The sequence below is a fragment of the Abramis brama genome, assembly GCF_963993115.1.
Source record: "Abramis brama genome assembly, chromosome: 21".
Classification (NCBI taxonomy): domain Eukaryota; kingdom Metazoa; phylum Chordata; class Actinopteri; order Cypriniformes; family Leuciscidae; genus Abramis; species Abramis brama.
The window spans coordinates 10,128,482-10,150,763 of NC_139983.1; the positions used below are offsets into that span (position 1 = coordinate 10,128,482).

Here is a 22,282-nt window from a genome sequence, read left to right on the forward strand (position 1 = left end):
AACACAGCAGTGTGAAACAGTGAAAAACAGGAGAAAGTCCAATCCCAAAGAAGAGGGAAGAAGTTGAACAGATTTAACTATTTTGTATTATTTTGTAACACACAATACAGAGCTATTATGACCCTATTTATTAATACCACATACCTCAAGCATTAGCTCAATATCTTGTGGATCATACTGTCCAGGAGAGCAAAGGCACATCAAGAGATGCAAACACAACACAGTCAAGACGTTAGCAAGATAAAAGCCAGAGAAAGAGAGGAAACAAGCAAAGAGCATCCATCCACCGCAGAAAGGCCATTCTCAGGAAACAGTGACATTTGTGTGTTGTATGTTTATCCAATTCTTACTACTCATAATTGACATGATACTGAACTTTTATTATACTAGTTAATGTAAGATTAATGTAGATATATATATCAAATTTCAGTATTTTACAGAAAAAGCACCAGAATACTAAAAGCAAAAGATGTGGTGCTAAGGCCATTATTATAATTTTTGTGCACTGATCTTTTTATTATTCAACCCTAAAAATGTTTTAAGAGTGTTAGCAAAAAGCATGTTTTGAGAGACATATCATGAGTTATTCATTTTATTCCTAGTTTTAATGTGTGATTCATAGCCCTTACAGAATAAAAAACATGAATTTCCCATGTTTCCCACATGTGATCACGTGGATTTCACATGGGAACTGATCCAAAACCACATGTTTTCCATGTGCAAAGTATCTGTTTCACGTGTGACCACGTGTTTTTGCACTTGTGAAATTCATGTTGTTTTTATGTAGGGGAAGGCACACTGTAATGTGATTTTTTTTACTCAATTATCTATTTAAAATTATTAGTATTTAAACTCTTGAAATGTAATAACTTTGTGGTAGGGTTGTAATTACATTTCCTATAGTTTTATAGCACATATGGCATCATTTCTTGAGAATGTCCCATACATTAAATGAACCTCATGCAGGCGAGACGAAATCGGCTCTTACCTGTAGAGCTGGGATAGAGAGAGCGAATGTAGGAATGGAACGAACCAGCTACAAATGCGCGTGGTGAGTGACACAGACAGAGAGACAGAGTGAGCACACGGAGCAATGCATTATGGGTGTGATGCGAGAGTCAAAGGCTCCTTGAATGGATTCCACATTGTGATTGACTACAGTAAATGGTTAGTGACTAATGAGAAAGCACTACAGCAGTGACTGCATTAAATAACAACAGCAAGCGGCTAGTGTATTTTTAGCTTGTGCATCAGCACTAAATCGTACCTCTTGCTGTCCATCTGTCTCGGACTGGTGGGGATCTGGGTAGTGCTTCAGGAACTGAGCTACATATGTCATTATGGATTTCTCATCAGGCTTGTCCACATCCACATCTGCAAGAAAAACAAACACAAAGTTGGAGGTTTGAACCTCACAAGAGGAAATGCTTGAGGTATTACCATTGTGCTAATTATCTATCCATATGCATGCACATAGTTTTAGTTTTACTAATGTAAATTTGTATTGTAGATTGGTATTCTTTCTTACAGGATTTGAAGCTTACCAAAACCAAAAATAGTGCAAACCAATGTACATAAGTTGATGAAAATATCAAAAGAAAAATATATACATTACCATTCAAAAGACTGGGGTCAGTAAGATTTAGGGATTTTTTAAAAGAAATGAATTATTATATTCACCAAGAACATATTAAATTGATCAAAAGTGACTTTAAAGCCATTTATAATGTTACAAAAGATTTATATTTCAATTAAATGCTGTTCTTTTGAACTTTATACAATATTCATCAAAGGATTCTGAAAAAAATACATGATTTCTGAAGGATCGTGTGACACTGAAGATTGGAGTAATGATGCTTTTAAAATGTATTACAACAGAAAACAGTTATTTTAAATTGTAATCATATTTTACAATATTAAACAAATGCAGTCTTGGTGAGCAGAAGAGACAAATCTTACCGACCCCAAACTTTTGCTATGTGTATGACAAAAGAAAACATTTTCATTGTCATTGTAAAAATAATAATAGTAAATAATAAGGAGACAAATGGATATAAGGAAAATAAATACTAACCATCAATTCTCAAAACTCTTACAATGCCCTAGAAACCACCCAGAATGAGGGTTACTAGGGCATTGCAAGAATCAGAAAACCATAGCAATGGCTTAGTAATGGAAGAACGTTCAAACATCAAATCTGCTCAAGTATTCAAACTTCAAACTGCATAAGACTTTTTAAGCTGTTTTAATCTTTCAGAAAAAAGCTTTCCTCAAGCTAACATTCAACAAAACTGACAAAAACATTCAACAAATAGTTTTGAAAAAAATCTAGTTAAAAATGGCAATGTTCTATTATGCCATTGTGTAAAAGAAACAGAACAAAAATGCACCGTTGATATAGAACATTGTTAGTCTTTGCATTGATTATAAAGGTAACTCACTGGTTCAACACACAAAGTAAATCATCAGGTGTTCCATAGACTTCATGTCGTATTAGACGATCCATTGACCTGAAGAGCCAAATGAGGCTTTTTATAGCCTCTTCAAAGGCATTCTGCCAGATCACATCATGATGTCATGCAATTATGCGTCTGATCAAGCCTGATGTAATGCTTGAATAGCAGCATGACCTATATAAGAAACTATAACAGCATCTGTCTGTAATGAGGCCTGATGATGACGGATCCCCAGTATAATTATGCAGTGTCTATTCACATCAAACTCAAAACTAATAAGTGGCTCTTCAACAGCACAACAGATCATTGACTGAATCTACATTATTATTGTTATGAAATCACACGCTTTACCCCAACACTATTGCTACTGTTGACAATTCAGTGTTTTCCGTCATTTTGTCTGGCTCATCAGCCAGTGGGCGAGGTTAGTGTAAATAGCCTCTGCCAACAAGGCAGGCTATTTGCACTTAGTGTAAACTATAATAACCCTGTATATATCATAGTAACGAATGATTCCCATATTAATATACCATGGTATTTGAATGGTACTCCAACGTAATTTAAAGAATAGCCTTCAATTACCATTACACATCATCTTAAAAACATGGTCTTTCCATGTCCAAAAACCATGGTGCAATTTTGTAGGTGGACACTGTCCATCTGAAAAGAAATTGGAGAGAATTTGGAGAAAAATAAGTTGTATCTGTACCTTCAGGATCTAGTAAACGTGGTATTCCCAGGTCATTCTCCGCAATACTGAACGCCTCTTCCAGATTCTCACGATTACTTCTCTTTCTCACGACGTCCATGTCCACGAGCTCTGGTCGAATGGCATAAATAACAGAATGGAAGGCCACACCACTGCGCCAACTAGGGCCGAAGTCTTTAACTTCAATCCCAAGACGCCTTGCAAGAAGAAATAACGACTTATTAGGGGCCTTATTAACAATTAGACCTATTTTTATACACCGTTCTCCTTGGTTAACATATCTATTACAGATGGTCAGTTTGCGTTGTATTTATTCTGAAATATTCGTTGGCATAAAAAATGGCATACTTGGTCGCTGTGTTTTGGACCCATCTGAGCATGGCTCTTTTGGCGTTGCCCTGAAACTTGGTGACCCCCTTGCGTTTCATGGGTGGGCTGCCCGTCTCTGAGCTGGCCATGCTGTCCACCGAAGACGCACTGCTGGATAAAGCCTGAAGGGCTTGAAGATTACTAGTCAACTCCTCAATCTGCAAAAGTTTGCGAAGACAGACCCTTAAAATACAGATATACATAGACGCGTGACAATTTTCCAGATCCTACGATCATAATTGGCAAACATTACCTGGAAATAGAGGATAATGGTCCATATCAGCCCCAAGACAATGGAGGGACGTCCATCAGCGATGTCAGTGGCATTTATATTGACTAGTTTGATCTGTAAAATAAGTATTTATCAGGTTAGAAACTCTGACTAAATCATTTAAAGATACCAATGCAACATATACATATAATCCACAGATCTGAGGTCAGGCAAACAAGCCAGTCTAATCCAGCACTACCTGCTGATAAATCGTGCAGGATAAAACCAGGAACGTGCATTAAGAAAAGTAAATAGGGTCCATTTTGATACTGACTTTAATAAAATCAAGCAGCCAGACTTATTCCCTTCTTGAGGAATAGGCCAATGTGAATGCACAGGGAATATGAGGAACATGTGAGTGAATAGAGAAAACTGCAATTTGCTCATGGTCAGCCAGTCATGGACATCATAAGAGATGCTGTAAAAAAAACAAGCTTTCTAAAAAGAATTGCAGCTCTTTCAGCCAGTAGCACCTACAGCAGAGATCGGTAAATAATGAAGCTGCTCACTGCATACGGTACGCATCATCAAATGCAGGTATGCGTAACAAGAGCAGGTGTTTGTGAGAACTGTGACTAGGAGAAGTACTGACCGGAGACCCTCGGTACACAGACTGAGACGAGACATGGTAAGAGAGAGGACACAGTTAGGAAAACACTATGATGACAAATACCGGACTGGGACATATGGACATATTCGATGATCAGATATGACTGAGGATTAGGCTGGATCGTTCCTACTGTGCAGTTCAACACTACCACCATTCAACAGTTGCGGGTCAGTACGTTTTTTTTTTTTAAATGTATACTACAGCATGCATAAATCAATCAAAATGATATGATTTGTGGTAACAATAAATGGTAACGATAAAGACATTTAAAATTCTATTTCAAATAAATGTATTGATGATTTCTGAAGGATCATGTGACATAATATTTCACAATCTTACTGTTTTAGTATATTTTTAATCAAATAAATGCAGCCTTAAACAGCATAAGAGACTTCTTGCATAAACATTTTTTTAAATATTAGACCCCAAACTTTTGAACAGTAGGGTATATACTGGATAAAATATGAAACAAAAAAAAAAACTAAAAGACTGAAATCATATTAGTTTTTACTATATCACAATGAAGTGAAAATAGGGTTACATTTTAAATCATTTCACTATTTATTTATTTTTTTGAGTGGATGTTGCCAAAATATTTCAAAATATATATTAAATATAAAATAATATTGTAACTGGCAATTAATTCATACATTTTTCTTCTATGTCATATCTTTTATAAAAATCCCTTTATCAGAAAATGCTTAATTACATGGAAGTGACAAACAAAAACACAAAAATGCAGTATTGTCAATGGATTTGATGCATTCTGAGATGTTTTGAGGTGTTAGTTGGTTTGTGTCACACTAAAGCCCCTTCCACACAGAGCGTTGATCCCAGAAAATTGCCATAAAATTGCTAGAGTGCCCTCTGTGTGAACGCAAACATGGGGACCTAGTAACATTGCCGGGATCAGGACCAATGCCATCAGGGGTGTGTCGAAGTGATGACGCTGAAGCTGAGATCATTCGCCAGCTTAGTGGAACGGTACGTGACGCACTAATTTACGATCGAATTAAAAAAAAAATGCACAAGCGTGGTTTCGCAGATCAGAAGCGAACTTAAGACGCTGCAGAGACATTACATGTCACATCCTGAACCAAAATCAAACATTATCAAAGTGTGAAAGGGGCTTAAAACATTTACCATGATTGATCGAATTACACAAATCAGTTTGATATCCACATTTCAAAAGATTCTGTCAATTCCTCACCCAGCAATAACTAACTTTAGCTATTTATTACCATCCTTTTCAATTATTGTCCTGATTTTGACCAGAGCATATCTCTGGTATATCCTTTTATAGTAATACTTCTTTAAATGAACACAAGCTAATTAATTTTTAAAAGACAGAGTTTGAAAGGTGTTGCAGAACATGACTCGGCTGGGAGTGTTACACAGAATATCACCATTTAATGAAGACAGATGAGACCACCAGTGTTCATAGGGTCACCTACCTTCCTTCCCTCCAGGAACTTAAGAGCTGTGCCGATGTTGGACACCCAGTGGATCCTTTTGAGTTGGCGGCCCTGTTCGCATGGCTGCAGGGAAATCAGAAAGGTTTATCAGGAGCAGAAATGAGCCCATCATCTCGGCATTAAACAGACACTGAAGGCTGGCACGCGCCAGCTGCTCCTGTGCTGAATGCAGAGGTTTCACAAAGGGATAATCTGCAGATATTGCATCACTTACTAATCTCTGTCCAGACAGCACCTCTAACAGAGCCAGCAGTTTCACCCCATCCTTGATGTCCTCAAAGAGGTCGTTGACTTCAAACGGAGGTTTGTGCTGGAAAAGGACAAGAAGAAGAGAGGGAAAAAAAGATTAAATTAATTAACTCTTTGAATGCAAATGTGTTGGACGCTTTATGCCATTGTGCTATGGTGTTCTCGCTATAATTTATTCTACTTTTTAGTTTAATTCTACTCTTTTTCTACTTTATAAGTCGGTTTAGATCTGCTGAATAAATGCATATGAATGCTTTTAGGTCCGTGCCACTTCATTCCCAGAGGAATTAAAATGTATTGCTCAGAAGATACTATTTCATACAGTAGCTCAGCATACACAAAGTATAACAAGTTGTCACAGATATTTCTCAAAAAAGTTCCTTTGGAGAAATAAAAATAGATGCAATTTAATGAATTATTGATAGCGTAGAGGTAAAAAAAAAAGAAAGTGGATAGCTGCTCAGATCAACTGAAGAAGTGTTAGTTTCATATTGAGATGTTCAAACAAGAGTTGGTAAAGTGTCAGTTTATGAGGGGTCTTTATCTCTTCATGAATACTGAAACACACTCTTTTATGTTTCCCTCTCACATCACGCTTTAACCAAACTTTTCATACATCCGAACACACAAAGACTGAAACTACAAGCTGTGCAGGCAGATGAAATTACACACACACACACACGCACACACACAAATAAACTTTATTTTAAAAGCACATGCAAATTTATTTTTCAGTATCATATTCATACCGTTCAAATATTTGGGGTCGGTAAGATTTTTTGGTTACACTTTATTTTAAGGTGTCCGTGTTACAGTGTAATTATACATTTAAGTACTGACTAATAATAATTAGCTACATGTACTTACTATAGGGTTAGGGTTAGGATTAGGGTGTGGTTTAGGTTAGACGTATGTAATTAAGCACAATTTATAGTAATTACTATAGTAACTACATGTAACGTGTAACAAAGACACTGTAAAATAAGGTGTTTTCTAACAAATTGATACGTTTATTCAGGAAAGACACACTAAATTGATCAAACAAGCGACAGAAAAAACATTTATAATGTTACTAAAGATTTATATTTCAAATAAATGATGTTCGTTTGAACTTTCTATTCCTCAAAGAATCATGAATTTTTTTTTTATCACAGATTCAACAAAAATATGAAGCAGCACAACTGTTCATACTAATATTGATAATAATTGTAAATGTTTCTTGAGCAGCATATTAATCATATTAGAATGATTTCTGAAGGATCATGTGACATAAGACTGGAGGAACAATGCTGAAAATTCAGCTTTGCATCACAGAGATTAAAATAAATTTTAAAATATATTCAAATAGAAAACAGTTACTCTCAAATGTACAAATATTTAACAATATTGCTGTATTTATTGTATTTCTGTAAAAATAAATGCAGTCTTGGTGAGCAGAAGAGGCTTCTTTTAAAAACATTAACAAAACCCCAAACTTAGTGAACCAATGTAGTAATACTCTCTAATAACTGCATCATCATAATGCTACTGTACCATATTTGTAAGGGCAAGCACTATCCTGAAGTATATAGACATGATTCAGACAGGAGTTTAGATTGAGAATCCCTAATCAGCTGCTCCTGTACACAAATCATAAAAAGTGCAAATCTGCTTTGAAATATTAAAGGAAATGGACACAATAGGAAAAGATAACAGAGAAGTCAGAGGTCAAACAAAAATAGACAAAACTTTCCATCACGAAAGTAATGTGCAAACACATTTGCTTTGCTCATGCTGACTAATGACAAAATAAAGGAAGCAAGAAATGTAAATCTAGAACACAAAACAGTAGCTGGACAGACAGGCCAACAAAGCAGTCGGACCCACACCCTCTCAGACAGTGTACTGCAGGCATGAAGCATTACATGGCATATTCTGCAGCTCAGTTAATATGCACAGAGCGTGTGCTTTCTGCACAGCATGGACTGCAGTGGACCCACTCGCTGCACACATTACGGGGATTCTTCGAGCTCTTCGTAGCCGTGCTTTGAACTGTTGTGCAGCAGATTGTGTGGAACAAAAGGCCCCTCAGTGCAATCTGCACTGACTGGAATACTTAAACCCACCATTTGTGTCAGATTATCCTCTCTTTGTGTGCTGCAAAGTGCCACGTCACCAAAGCAACTAATCACGCATAATGAGGAGAGAGGGAGGGGCAACAACACACACAGCATCTCACAACAGCTCCGCTTTTAGTTTCTAAGATGTGGGTCATTATACAAAACCATGTGACTTCAACAATGGATTGCTGATGTCATCATTTACTATGTGCAATTAAAGCCATTTCCGCTACCAACCACATCAACAAAAATATAGTAACTTCCTTTTATTTTCAAATGTATTTTCCTGATGATGCCTTTTTTGGGGAAAAACAAACCCTGTTTTTCTAACTTCTCTTCACTGTATTAGCAAATGCACTTTGTTAAAGACATTTTGAAATAAAGGCTAGTCTTATGTCTTTAGTTTTGTATATGCATATTTTTAGATTTAGATTGACATAAAAGTTGTTCAAGTATCCCTCATTAAAAAAAACTCATCATCATCCATTTAATTAGTAATGTTTCCTTTTAAAAAATGATTTGTTATGTTTATGTTTGTCAGTAGGGGATGATGAAAAATGGACATTTGTAGAAATGTCAAATTAATCTGTAAAATGGTCATCCTCAATATTTCTCTCAGCATCATTTTAACCCAATATATTATGTATTATATCATGTAAATGGACCCTAAAATAATTCACATTATGGCAGTAAATTGGGTAGCAAATGCATTTCATGTTAACTTTAAAGAAATCAGTTATCTGACAGAATCTATAATCTTCTAAAAATCAGAAATTAACAACCTTTTCAAATGAATCACTTTCTTAAAATGTAAAATGCACCCATATAATGCTGACCAAGGCTTGACTGATTGTATCTGAAATGATCTTGCTAATGCTCTGTTGCTGATTCTTAATCACACCATCTGAAATCACCGGGCACACGTGTCAAAGACCTCAGGAGCGAAGCATGCTTCTTCCCACTGAGAATTGTTCCAGCCCCTCTCGATGACCATCTGCACATACCTACAGTGTCCAAGACTTCCCAGAAACACACTTGTCTCTATAAGCATATTCCAATCCACATTTCCACATAACGCAAGTTGCGTTCAGGAGAAATATCTCAACAATGTTGAATGTAACAAAGTACGATAGAATGTCTCTGTCCAGTTAAAACGCTTTCACCTGTCAGACATAAGTGTCTGTCCCATGCCAATACCTTAACAAGACAAGAGACACAACATGCCAACACAGATTATCTGACTCGTAAACAGAGGAAGTGGACTCTGACAAAAAGTAGCAAACAAACAAAAAGCCCTGCATCCTCCCTAAAAGTGGTCATTAATTTTGTCCCTGAGGTCAAAATATTTCATATATATATATATATATATATGACCATCATAAATATATGCTAAATCATATATAAATCTGATAAAGTCATACTTATAACATAAAATATGTAATTATTATACATAATTTAATTGTGACTTATAATTATGACTTTTTTAATCTCATAATTATGACTTTTTATATCATAATTTTGACTTTTAGGTTTTAGGTGACATCATTATGACATAAAAACGTCTTTTATGTCATATAATTATGACTTATACTTTCAAATAGAGCTATTCAATTATTTTTATATTGTGCAGCCTTACTTTTTTACATCATAATTTTGACTTTTATATTTTAGGTGACATAATTATGTCAATATCATCTTTTGATGTCATAACTATGTCATTATAAACATTACTATAAATATGATTTACCAAAGCATGTTTTTATGTGGAGGAAATGGGCTTCCATATATGCATAATAATGAACTACTGTACTGTATATGTCAGCATTTCATAAATTCACAGCAGTTTTTCAGAGTCTTTAATGCTCAGCGTACTAACACAAGATCACCCACTCGTCTTGGCCATGGCAGTTGGACGCCATCACAACACAGCATTCATCCTCAAAGCACACAGCACAAACAGCGCCCTTCATGATTTTTATTAGAGTATTACAGCATTACGCCCCCTCACTCACTGTTTACTGTCCAGACAACGAACAGCCTTTAATCATCTGAGCTTTACTCAGTTACACAGACATATGCCCTTTAGAGTCATTATGACATTAGGCAACAAAACTAATCACATGGACCATTCGCTGTTCAAGGATGATGGGTCAGGAAGACAGGAGGACGGTAACACAGCCATCACTGCTTAAGATGGTGGTGTGTTCCCTCAGAGTAAAATCAGCATCAGCTGTCTAGCATTATATACTTATTTAGTGACTGTCGGATTGCACGATATTGGAAAAAAACTGACATTGTGATATTTAGTTTTTTTGCGATATATGTCGCAACATGAAAACAATTTCACCAGGGGCCTCATATACAAAAAAAATTCATTGATTTCATCCCAAAAGTGTGTGTCCGCACAAAAGCTAGATTTTGTGTACGCACAAACGTTTTCAGATTTATACGCCAGAACCTGCGCAAAATTCCCTTTATAACACCCAATCAGCGGAAGATTGTGCGTACATGCATCTCCACCCCGTCTCCTTCCCGAAATAATCACATATGGAGCGTACAAAGCCTAGTTTTACTATGCATAACGTCATCTGCATATCATTTCCATGCATATTCCCATCCATGTGATACTTGTTTACCGATACAAGACGTGTGTATATGAGATATGCAGACATACACAGATACTGTATACACAGACAGCAGCAGGTTTATTAAGCTGTTGTCACTTTAAGAGCTAATGCACGGATCCAATATAATGATACGCATCCGGAATTCAGTGTTCACGTGGTCAGCTCAGCTCTGTGTGTGCGAGATCCGAATTGAGATCTCTTTTGCATCTTCTTGCACTCAAATGGTTTAAAATTGCTTGAATGTTTAAACTGATAGGACCTTACACATGTGCAAATGATAAACTTTTACTCTATGATGGTTGAACTTTGCAATAAATCCAAGAATCATGTGCGTTTCGAACCGCGGGGACTGGTCCGTACGGATCAACTATACGATCCCTACACTTGATATCGCACATCCTGCAATATCGATGCTAAAACGATATATCGTGCAGCCCTACTGTCAATCATGATATATACTGGCACAAAAAAGCAACTTAAACTTCTTATTCTGACCAATGCTGCATTTATTCGATGGAAAATACAGTAAAAACTGTAATATTGTGAAACATTATAACAATTTAAAATAACTGTTGTCTATTTCAATTTATTTTAAAATGTAATTTATTCATGTGATGGCAAAGCTGAATTTTCAGTATCGCTACTCGCTATCGCAGTTTTCGGCTCAAGAACTTTTGATCAATTTAATGCATCCTTGCTAAATAAAAGTATTAATTTCTTTCAATGATCTTACTGACCACAAACATTTGATGAAAAATGTGACATTTTTAAAAGTGCCAAAGTGCCCCAGAACTGTTTGGAGTCACTGTTGAATTGTAATCCAGTGTAAATAGTACTAGAAGCAAAACATTGGGGCATTCGGATTAAAAAGATTGCAAAACATCTTACCTTGGCCAAGTGTGAATTAATCCACTTTGTAAAAGTTCTTTTCTGCACTGACTCCTGTTCATCTGCAGAAGAGAGAGACACAATAACAACATAAGTGATTAGATACGTTTTACTGTTCAAAAGATTCCTGTCTTCTTCATTCTGCTCACAACCATCATGACTCACCTGGTTATTTTGTTATATTTGTGAGAAATTTAATATTGAATATTGTACAGTTTCATTAAGCCTGCATTCAAAGCGAGAGCGGAGATTTTTACCAGCACAGGAGAGCAGAGTGTCCACATGGGGCATGGGCAAAAACATTGACATGATATCAGAAACATGGGGCAATATTCCCATTAGATCTAGGGCCAGATTTACTAAACAGGGCAATTTAGCATTAGAGCGCAATCCCATAAAAGCGCAGATGGGAGTGGAAAGTTCTGCATGTGATTTACTGACGATGCACAAATTAAAGAACACAGACGCAGCTGGATCATTTCCATAATGACCAACGCAATCTACCAAATTAGCGCCTGGTTTAAAACATGCTTTTTTAGGGTGTTAAATAATGGCGCAAATAGACTAGCGCAAATTTAAATCACCTTGCATGATAAATTTAAATACTCTCCTCCCATACATTTTGTGTCTGAAAGGGAAACAAATGCATATGCAATAAGGTCAGCCGCAAAAATAACCCTGTCCACGCCTTTTCAGCGCTAACTTTTCACTGCGTGTATTTAGTAAATCCTGACAGTAGATTTTAACGCCAAAGAGAGGGTTTGTGCTAGTGCAAGCTGTTAGTAAATCTGGCCCATAGTATATACTCAACATTAACAACATAAATTCATATTCTAAAAAGTAACAAAGATATGCTCCTTATGTTGCAATCACAAGCTCATAAGAAGCCTTCATTTAACAAAATTTTTACATTTCCCGAAAGAAAATGTGAATAGCTATTGCCTGTGCATAAGTCATCGCCACAGTGCTGTGGTGTTATGGGATGGTTGCTAGTGCATTGCTATGCAGTTGCTAGGATGTTCTGGGTGGTTGCCAGGTTGTTGTTATGCAATTTATTAGTGTGTTCTGGGCGGAAGCCAGCCTTTTGCTATGTAGTGGCAAAGGTATTCAACGTTGTTGCCAAGCCATTGCTATGCAGCCATAAAGATGTTCTGAGCAGTTGCCAGTGTATTGTCAAACAGTTGTTAGGATGTTCTGTGTGGTTGCTAGGGTATTGTAAAGTGACTGCAAAGGTGGTTGCCAGGTTGTTACTATGCAGCTAAAAAGACTTTCTGAGTGGCTGTCAGGACACTGCTATCGAGTAGTTAAGATGTTCTGGGTGGTTGCCAGGGTGTTGCTAAGCGTCTGCTACAAAGTTTCTATGCAGCCATGAAGATGTTCTGAGTGGTTGCTAGGATGTTCTGGGTGGTTGCCAGGCCATTGCTATGAAGTTGGCCATTGCTATGCAGCCAAAAAGATGTTCTGAGTGGTTGTCAGGGCATTGCTATGCAGTTGCTATGATGTTTTAGATGGTTGCCAAGGCATTGAAAAGTGTTGCTATGTGGTTGCTATGCAGCCATAAAGATGTTTTGAGTGGTTGTCAGGACATTGCTATGCAGCCATAAAGATGTTCTGAGCAGTTGCCAGGGTGTTGTCAAGCAAGTGTTAGGATGTTCTGTGTAGTTGCCAGGGCACTGCAAAGTGACTGCAAAGGTGTTCTGGTGGTTACCAGGCTGTTGCTATGCAGCCTGGCATTTCTGAGTGGCTGTCAGGGCACTGCTAAGGAGTTGTTAAGATGTTCTGGGTGGTTGCCAGGGTGTTGCTAAGCAGCTGCTAGAAAGTTTCTATGCAGTAATGAAGAGGTTATGAGTGGTTGCTAGGATGTTCTGGGTGGTTGCAAGGGCATTGCTAGGAAGTTGCTTCAGTAGGATGATCTGGGCGGTTGCCAGGGAGTGGCTATGCGTTTGCAAAGGAGTTCTGAGTGATTTCCAGGGCATTGGAAAAAGTTTAATACTGTAACTATTTACTACTGCTCAGATCATTAACTCTAAATATGAGCAATAGCATTAGGGACGTTTGAATTCGCAAAACAGCAGTAATGGAAGTGTGTGACATCTGCTAACACAATATACACATCTTGCAGAGCATTTCAAGATACAGAAAAGCTCATCCAGGTCAACAACAAACACCCACCAGACATATTTATACATGATGGGCTCAGACGGACCAACGATATTCACAAGAGACAACATCCTATGTTTGCATGCATGTTCTAATGCAATGCACAGAGCATGTTTAAGAAGCATCCATACTGTAGCACACATGGCAAGCCACAGTCATTATAATCCAACATGCGCAGCTGTAAAGAGGTTAACATCAGCACTCGTGTGCAGCCGTGACCCGTGCCGACACGGTGATTACCTCTCCCGAGGAGGAAGACGAGGAAGACCTCAGCTGCCCAATAATGTCTAGTGAGCCATATGACCCAGAGACGTGTCACTGCATATCTGGATCATGCATCTGTTTCACCTACATTCAGTGAAGCACAGACTACATGTGAATCTGAGCTAGTGGCTCCCAAACTCCTGAAATATCCAGTCAGATGAGAGGAGACATCGATGTCCCACTTACCGCGGAGATACTGAAAGAATCCTGTCACCAGATTCAGAGACGTGGTCTTTTTCACAGCTACGTCCTTAAAGTGAGCCATTGTGCACCCTGCATTCCCACCGTTTCTTTGTGTCCTTCATGTGTGATATTGTGTGCGTGTCATTCAGGGAGGAAAACCAGATCAGCTATCCTTTATTTCCTCCGGGAAGCAGGAGCTTTCCGTGTGAAAACAGTGCGACTGAGTGCTGGAGGATGGAACCTCCCCCTCCTCCTGTTGTCTCCCTCTCTCTCCTCCTCCGCTGTGGATAGGCTGATAATCGAGGGCAGTTTTTATGAGACGGAGACTTCCTGTTGTTAGCGGAGCTGGGGAGTCGTGCTGGTGTGGATGCTCCGTTCAGGTCTGTTCTAGTTCTAGCAGCATCCCACAGCTGCAGCCATACTAACCGGCTATGGCACTGATCCTCCAATCAGCATGCGGGGGGCTGTGATGTCACCGGGCAGCTGGTGTTATCCTGATTTATATGGGTGGGTGGGGGTCAGTACTCGCGCTACACAGCTTGAACTCCACCGGGGCCTCCACTACAAGCACTGCAGACACCCTAATGCAAGAATGGCTTAGCAAATAATCAGATTCATAGCAGTCCAGAATGCTGTACAACCTGGGACTTATTGGGTACATAACATAATTACTGTGGTTGTGTTTGAGTTTGCATGTGTAAGATGCAAAGCACATAGAAAGTTACTTTTTTTTTTTTTTCTTTACAATGAGAAATCAAAATTGTGCATAATTTATTACTTTATTAATTAAACATTATTGGAGTGTTTGATGACGCAACTATTACTTTTAATTTGGCTCAGTAATAATGATTCAACAAACTACAAACACTAAGTATTAAACTTTGGCAAGTAATTTACAACAGTTGTGCTACACACATAAATGATACTTTAAATCACGTGTCATGTGTCCATTGACTTACACTGAAGGAGGAATAAAGAGACCTTGAAGTGGACTCTTTTGACTTGGACAATCATTTAGTAACCACCTAGCAACACCCTGGCAACCACCCAGAACACCTAAATCCTAAAAAAATGTATCATGGTTTCCGCAAATATATTAAGCACCACAACTATTTTCAAAATGTATAATAAAGAGAAATCAAATCAGCATATTAGAATGATTTGTGAAGGATCATGTGACACTGAAGACTAGAGTAATAACAGTATAATAGTAATAAATTACATTTTAAAATGAATTCAGATACAAAACACTTGCAATAATATTCATAATTTCACAGTTTTTCTATATTCCTTATCAAATAAATGCAGCTTTGGTGAGACTTCTTTCAAAAACAAAAACCAACTTCTAACTTTTGAATCTTTGTATATTAAGTTGATAAGTAAAATAAAGTCCCAATGGATAACTATTTTCTCATTTAATATTCTATTGCACTCATGTTGACTAAATCCTTTAAGTCTTTTTGATTCTGTACATGTCTATGGCAAAAATCATTCATGGCATGAATTTAATCATGCTAAATAATACATGCATTATTTGCAAATGGCTATAAGGCAACTGGGGACCAACTGCACTCAAAGTATTGAATCATTTATGTCACAGCTACAGCAAATGCATCTGCCACCTGCTACGGTGCAGTCAGTGACATCACTCTATTATTCCTGACCATCAGCCACACAAGCCCGATCCACCTGACAACATATTTATTTGTGTCCGGATATATATTTAATTGTGCAAATACAAGACCATCTTATAACCATAAATGGACATCCCCAATGTTAAGTCTTCCAGGCATGCATTGCTTTGTGTTGTGTCTTGTTTAATAAAACACCCTTTATTCAATTACTTAATTCAATCTCGTGTCTTGGTGCATTGAAATGTAAGTGCATTTACAAAATATAATTGTTCCTTCACAAATCCACTTAGAGTAAAAAATTCTTTGCTCACTCACAGTAGAATAGCTCAGGTATTTATATCTCAGGTATTTATATCTTCAAAAAGCCTTTTGTGTTAAAGATTGAGGAATGTACCTCAAACTGTTTCAGTCACAGAAGATAATGAAATTCATGAAAAAAAGTGCTATCAGAGTGCTATAAGAGCTATAAGAGTCACAAACAGTTTGATTCTATCAGTTAACAGGGTTAAAGCTCAGTGTTCTTTAAAACAGATTAAAAAGACCTGACAGTGTGTGGACTAGAATAAGGTAAGAAAAGGCAACTTATTTATTATATCTAACACAAACACACACACACACATAAATATATATATATATATATATATATATATATATATATATATATATATATATATATATATATATATATATACACACACACTCACCTAAAGGATTATTAGGAACACCATACTAATACTGTGTTTGACCCCCTTTCGCCTTCAGAACTGCCTTAATTCTACGTGGCATTGATTCAACAAGGTGCTGAAAGCATTCTTTAGAAATGTTGGCCCATATTGATAGGATAGCATCTTGCAGTTGATGGAGATTTGTGGGATGCACATCCAGGGCACGAAGCTCCCGTTCCACCACATCCCAAAGATGCTCTATTGGGTTGAGATCCGGTGACTGTGGGGGCCATTTTAGTACAGTGAACTCATTGTCATGTTCAAGAAACCAGTTTTGAAATGATTCGAGCTTTGTGACATGGTGCATTATCCTGCTGGAAGTAGCCATCAGAGGACGGGTACATGGTGGTCATAAAGGGATGGACATGGTCAGAAACAATGCTCAGGTAGGCCGTGGCATTTAAACGATGCCCAATTGGCACTAAGGGGCCTAAAGTGTGCCAAGAAAACATCCCCCACACCATAACACCACCACCACCAGCCTGCACAGTGGTAACAAGGCATGATGGATCCATGTTCTCATTCTGTTTACGCCAAATTCTGACTCTACCATCTGAATGTCTCAACAGAAATCGAGACTCATCAGACCAGGCAACATTTTTCCAGTCTTCAACTGTCCAATTTTGGTGAGCTCGTGCAAATTGTAGCCTCTTTTTCCTATTTGTAGTGGAGATGAGTGGTACCCGGTGGGGTCTTCTGCTGTTGTAGCCCATCCGCCTCAAGGTTGTGCGTGTTGTGGCTTCACAAATGCTTTGCTGCATACCTCGGTTGTAACGAGTGGTTATTTCAGTCAAAGTTGCTCTTCTATCAGCTTGAATCAGTCGGCCCATTCTCCTCTGACCTCTAGCATCAACAAGGCATTTTCGCCCACAGGACTGCCGCATACTGGATGTTTTTCCCTTTTCACACCATTCTTTGTAAACCCTAGAAATGGTTGTGCGTGAAAATCCTAGTAACTGAGCAGATTGTGAAATACTCAGACCGGCCCGTCTGGCACCAACAACCATGCCACGCTCAAGATTGCTTAAATCACCTTTCTTTCCCATTCTGACATTCAGTTTGGAGTTCAGGAGATTGTCTTGACCAGGACCACACCCCTAAATGCATTGAAGCAACTGCCATGTGATTGGTTGATTAGATAATTGCATTAATGAGAAATTGAACAGGTGTTCCTAATAATCCTTTAGGTGAGTGTATATAGTGTTGGGTAAGTTACTCTAAAAACGTTACTTTTGCATTTCCAACAGTGTAATTAGATTACTGTACTAATTGCTCTCTAAAAAGTATGGCATTATACTTTCTAAATCCCATATCAACCTCGGCCAGTTGAACAATACAAGGATAGTCATGAAACTGCTCTTTCAATTATTTCAAATAAATAATATAAAATTGCATAAATTATTCTTGAAATTGTTCTTCTCCTTATTTAAAGATACAAGGATGTTAAATGTTGACGTTTCAATCCACTATTGTTTTGAATATATAGAATGAAAGAATTGTTCTATAGTCTATACAGTATCTAATGCAATTACATCAGAAGTAACTGTAATTAGATAAAAAAGTAGTAGTAATTAGATAAAAAAGAGTAATCCCTTTATTTTTTATTTTTTAAAGAACAGTATTTTTTCATTAATTTCATTATTTTATTTATTATTCATTATTATCATTATCATTTCATTAATTACTTAGTAATGCATTACACCTTACACTGTATCCGTGTATTTTATGGAGCTGTCCAGTCCTGAAATGTGATCGCAGTAAATGTAAAGCTTTTCAGGATACATTATTGAGTTCAAAAAAGTCTAGAACAAATTTAGACTAGTGCAGAACGCAAATACAATTTGCAAAAGCCTCACCGTTCTCCATCAGCAATCAATAGATGATCATTAGTGTTTTACAGTCAAATAGTGCTGCAACACGACAAACTGGATCGTTCCCACTATAATCACAAAGTGTGCAGTGTGCACATTATCAATGCAGATGTCTTTGATAATAATGGTATTCCAATGTCTAATGTTGTTCACTTGCACTGATTGCCAGCATTAAGAATTACAGTTAATAATAGCATTAATGAACATACATTCACTTTCAGTCTACACATAGAAATAAGAGAAACAAGTGTGTGGAGCATCTGAAATTTAAATGAGTGTGTTCAACACAAACTCGGGACAGATGATATCATGGGCAACAGGTCAGATGTTCTCCATCTGCTGAATGGAGAATGTCTTTAGCACTCTTCACATCACTGCTGCAGTTTCAACTGACCGCTAGTGAGAAATGCAAATGTTGGTTTCATGTATTAGGCAAAAAAATAAGGATCCATTTATAATCATTTAAATATTTAGAAAAAAAAAAAATTGAACATTGAAATACTGCCCTCTAGTGTCCTTTTACAACAATTCTCTGGCCGCATTAAATGGCCTACATCTATGTTGCAATACTGTATATAACAATGTATTTTGATAGCAATGTCTTTAATTAGAGAGAGCATCAGATAAGAGTTATATTTGAGTGTTGCAGCCCAAACACGAGATCACGTTTCTCATTGTTTTAACAATATATTTAAACACCAACAGATTTACAATTCAAACAACATTCTTATACAAACTTTCTCAATAAACAACAAGAGCCCTTCTTCATTGGAGAGTTTTCATCTGACAAGAGTCTGAAGGAAATGGCTGCTGTATAAAATCATTCGTGCCAATAAAGGGAAGACGTCACATGCTTTTACCACACGCTCTGAACAGGCATGGGCCAGTCACCACTGAGGGGGAAACCAAAAGAAGTTACTCTGAAAACAGAAACCACAGACCTTCTGTCACATCAACCACACATCGCCTTATTCTCTGTTGATGTGCCATGGTAACGAGCACACACCTCTTCTGATGCATGCATGAACATAATTGAACTGAATTCGCCATAAATGCAACTGCTGTGCCAACATCAAACACCAAATCTACTGCACATTAGAAAATGTACAGGCTACATTAAATCAGAAACTTAGCATGCACTATAAATAACTTTTTACATTTTCTAATGTATATGTATATATATATATGTTATATTTATCGTCATGTTGCTAGGGTATTTCGGATGGTTGCTAGGGCGTTGCTATGCAGTTGCTAAAGTGGTTTTATATGCAGGTGGGTTAAGTAGGTACATTTTACATCTAAAAACAGACCTCAGTTATTCTAAAATCAGATTTCCTGCACTAAATGCATATGTGACTCTTGAAATTTTGGCGGTAAAAACAGAAGTGCCAGTTATTGCGCATATGCAACTTCCTTCCTGGAGTGTTTGAATAATAAGTTCCTCTCTGTAGCTTAAGTCACGCTTCTTGTTTCGTCCTGAAGACTATGAGCATGTGGGCATTGCCATGGTGATCAGCAATAAACATGAATTCTCCACAAAGAAGTAGCACAATATGGTCTAGGTTACATAGGAAATGCATTAGAGGCTTTGGAAAGGCGAATGCACCACACACTTTCATCCCTGAGCATCTTTAACTATTAATGAAGAGTGTTTTTTTATTAACTTTATGAGTTGTTCAGAACAGGATTGTGAGTCTGAGTAGGCTAATGTGAAAATAAAACCTCAAATAGTAATAAACAGATAAAACCTTAATGTCAACCTGACACTATATTTACTTTCTTAAATCACCTTCCTGGTCTTATTTATGCATTATTTATCAGTGTGTGTTATTTTGAAGAAATAAATCCCCTTCTCTTACAACCACATGCCATACAGACACTTTTTACCATCCAATCCAAATGATTTGATTAATAAAATCAAGTCCCATCCTACATTCTTTCTCAAAATATCATATTAGGAGAGCAACATGAGTTTCAAACTGTTTCATGCTTATTTTAAAGGAATTAAATTAGATAATCAGTTGTACCTGAACTAAAAAGAAACCTTTTTTTGTGATTACATCTGTAAATCCAGATAGGTCACAGTCAGTCACCTGCTATAGATTATTATTATGTTACCCAGCATGCCTGGTTATTAAGTTTAAAAGGGGAGTTAGAACTTAACAACACTTATGCTTGTATTATAGCTCTTTCCATATACTCCTGCTCTGCTTATTGTCATTAGAGTTGTTGAAATCATTCTTAAATCAATTATTGAGCAGAAAATTGTACCAGCCTGATGCCGTTATTAGCTACTCTTCCATGAAAGCCCACAGCAAAACACCTGCTTTCACTTAGTCACGGGATTAACGCTCTCAAAGGTCTCGCTGTAGTGGAACAGCGGGTTGCCATCAAACCATGTTGATGGGCACAGAACAAAATACAGCTAATTTGTCATTTTTATAGACTTGCCCCTGTCCACTGCCAACACTGAGTAACAGCCATCAGTCAATAAGTAGGGGCACACAACACCAGAGAGTCCAAATATCGATCTGGTCCATCTTCCAAGGACAGGACATCTTCCAAAGAGGTGTCAGGTTCTACCTGTTCCCACACACACCACCTATTCCTCTAGAGTCCCTGTCCAGGTCTTAGACAAAAACACTGAACAATATACGGGCATCCAGCATATTAGTCTGGGTGTTTTATTATAATCTAGATGTTTAACCTTTCATGGGTTTGTTCAAACTACAAGCAAAAGTAATAGTGATGGAAGTTTAAAGGTGCAGTAAGTGATGTCTGAGAAACGCTGTTGAGAGCACCACAACACACTTGTAGCCAATCAGCAGTAAGGGGCGTGTCCACTCATGATGGGGGAGGAGAGAGAGTGAGCCAATCAGCAATTGGGGGCATGTCCACTCATGATGGGGGAGGTAAGAGAGTGAGCAAGAGGAGACTTGAAGAAAGGCTGTAGAAAGAGAGCTGACTGAGAGACATTGCAAAAGAGAAAAGTTAAGAGGAATATCACTGAAAAAGAAGGGTTATGATCAGGCAAGAGCTTTAGGACCAGCGTTTATATTAGAAAAGCTTTCCAGCACTGGAGAGACCTAAGCGGGAAGGCCTGAAAATGGCTGCCATTGAGCTGTTTCTGCTCTGTATGTGAGTAACACTGGTTTTGAATAATATCACAGAATCAAGATATAGCCTACTGTTGTTGTAATGTTGGCTGTAGTAACAGGACAGTTTTGAGTGTCATTGTTTGTCTGGAGCTGGTGTGCTGCGGCTGCTGGCGACTAACAATCAACTCTTTAAAGGTGTATTTGTGTATTTTATGTTAATTTTTTGTTTTTCTTTGTTGTTCGTTCGTCATCTTCGCTTCATTTTTTGCAAATAATTATTTTGCTTTGCTTCAGCTATGATAAAGAGACATCTGTTTTAGGGGCGGGGCAATGAAAGTTGGTGTGCTAGTGTCTTTGTTTGGGTTGCTTTCAAATATGTGACCCTGGACCACAAAACCAGTCATATGGGTACATTTTTTGAAATTGAGATTTATATATCATCTAATAAGCTTTCCACTGAAGTATGGTTTGTTAGGATAGGACAATATTTGGCCGATATACAACTATTTGAAAATCTCAGGGTGCAAAAAAAATCTAAACATTGAGAAAATCACCTTTACATTTATGTTCACAATTTTTCTGCATTCACTCACA

At 37.5% G+C, this 22,282-nt stretch overlaps 1 protein-coding gene across 9 annotated transcripts in view; it reads right to left on the reverse strand.

Annotated features, from left to right (window-relative positions):
* The window catches only part of syne1b (spectrin repeat containing, nuclear envelope 1b), a 131,441-nt gene that overhangs the window by 106,700 nt on the left and 2,459 nt on the right, over positions 1 to 22,282 (reverse strand). For all 9 annotated transcript variants that reach the window (XM_084097596.1, XM_084097593.1, XM_084097592.1 and 6 more), the window contains exons 3-9: positions 11,754 to 11,815; positions 6,105 to 6,200; positions 5,870 to 5,953; positions 3,788 to 3,880; positions 3,514 to 3,692; positions 3,166 to 3,362; positions 1,268 to 1,374 (exon numbers count right to left, since the gene is read on the reverse strand). In XM_084097596.1, the coding sequence (XP_083953722.1) occupies positions 1,268 to 1,374; positions 3,166 to 3,362; positions 3,514 to 3,692; positions 3,788 to 3,880; positions 5,870 to 5,953; positions 6,105 to 6,200; positions 11,754 to 11,815 (818 nt within the window). The remainder of the gene's footprint in view (positions 1 to 1,267; positions 1,375 to 3,165; positions 3,363 to 3,513; positions 3,693 to 3,787; positions 3,881 to 5,869; positions 5,954 to 6,104; positions 6,201 to 11,753; positions 11,816 to 22,282) is intronic.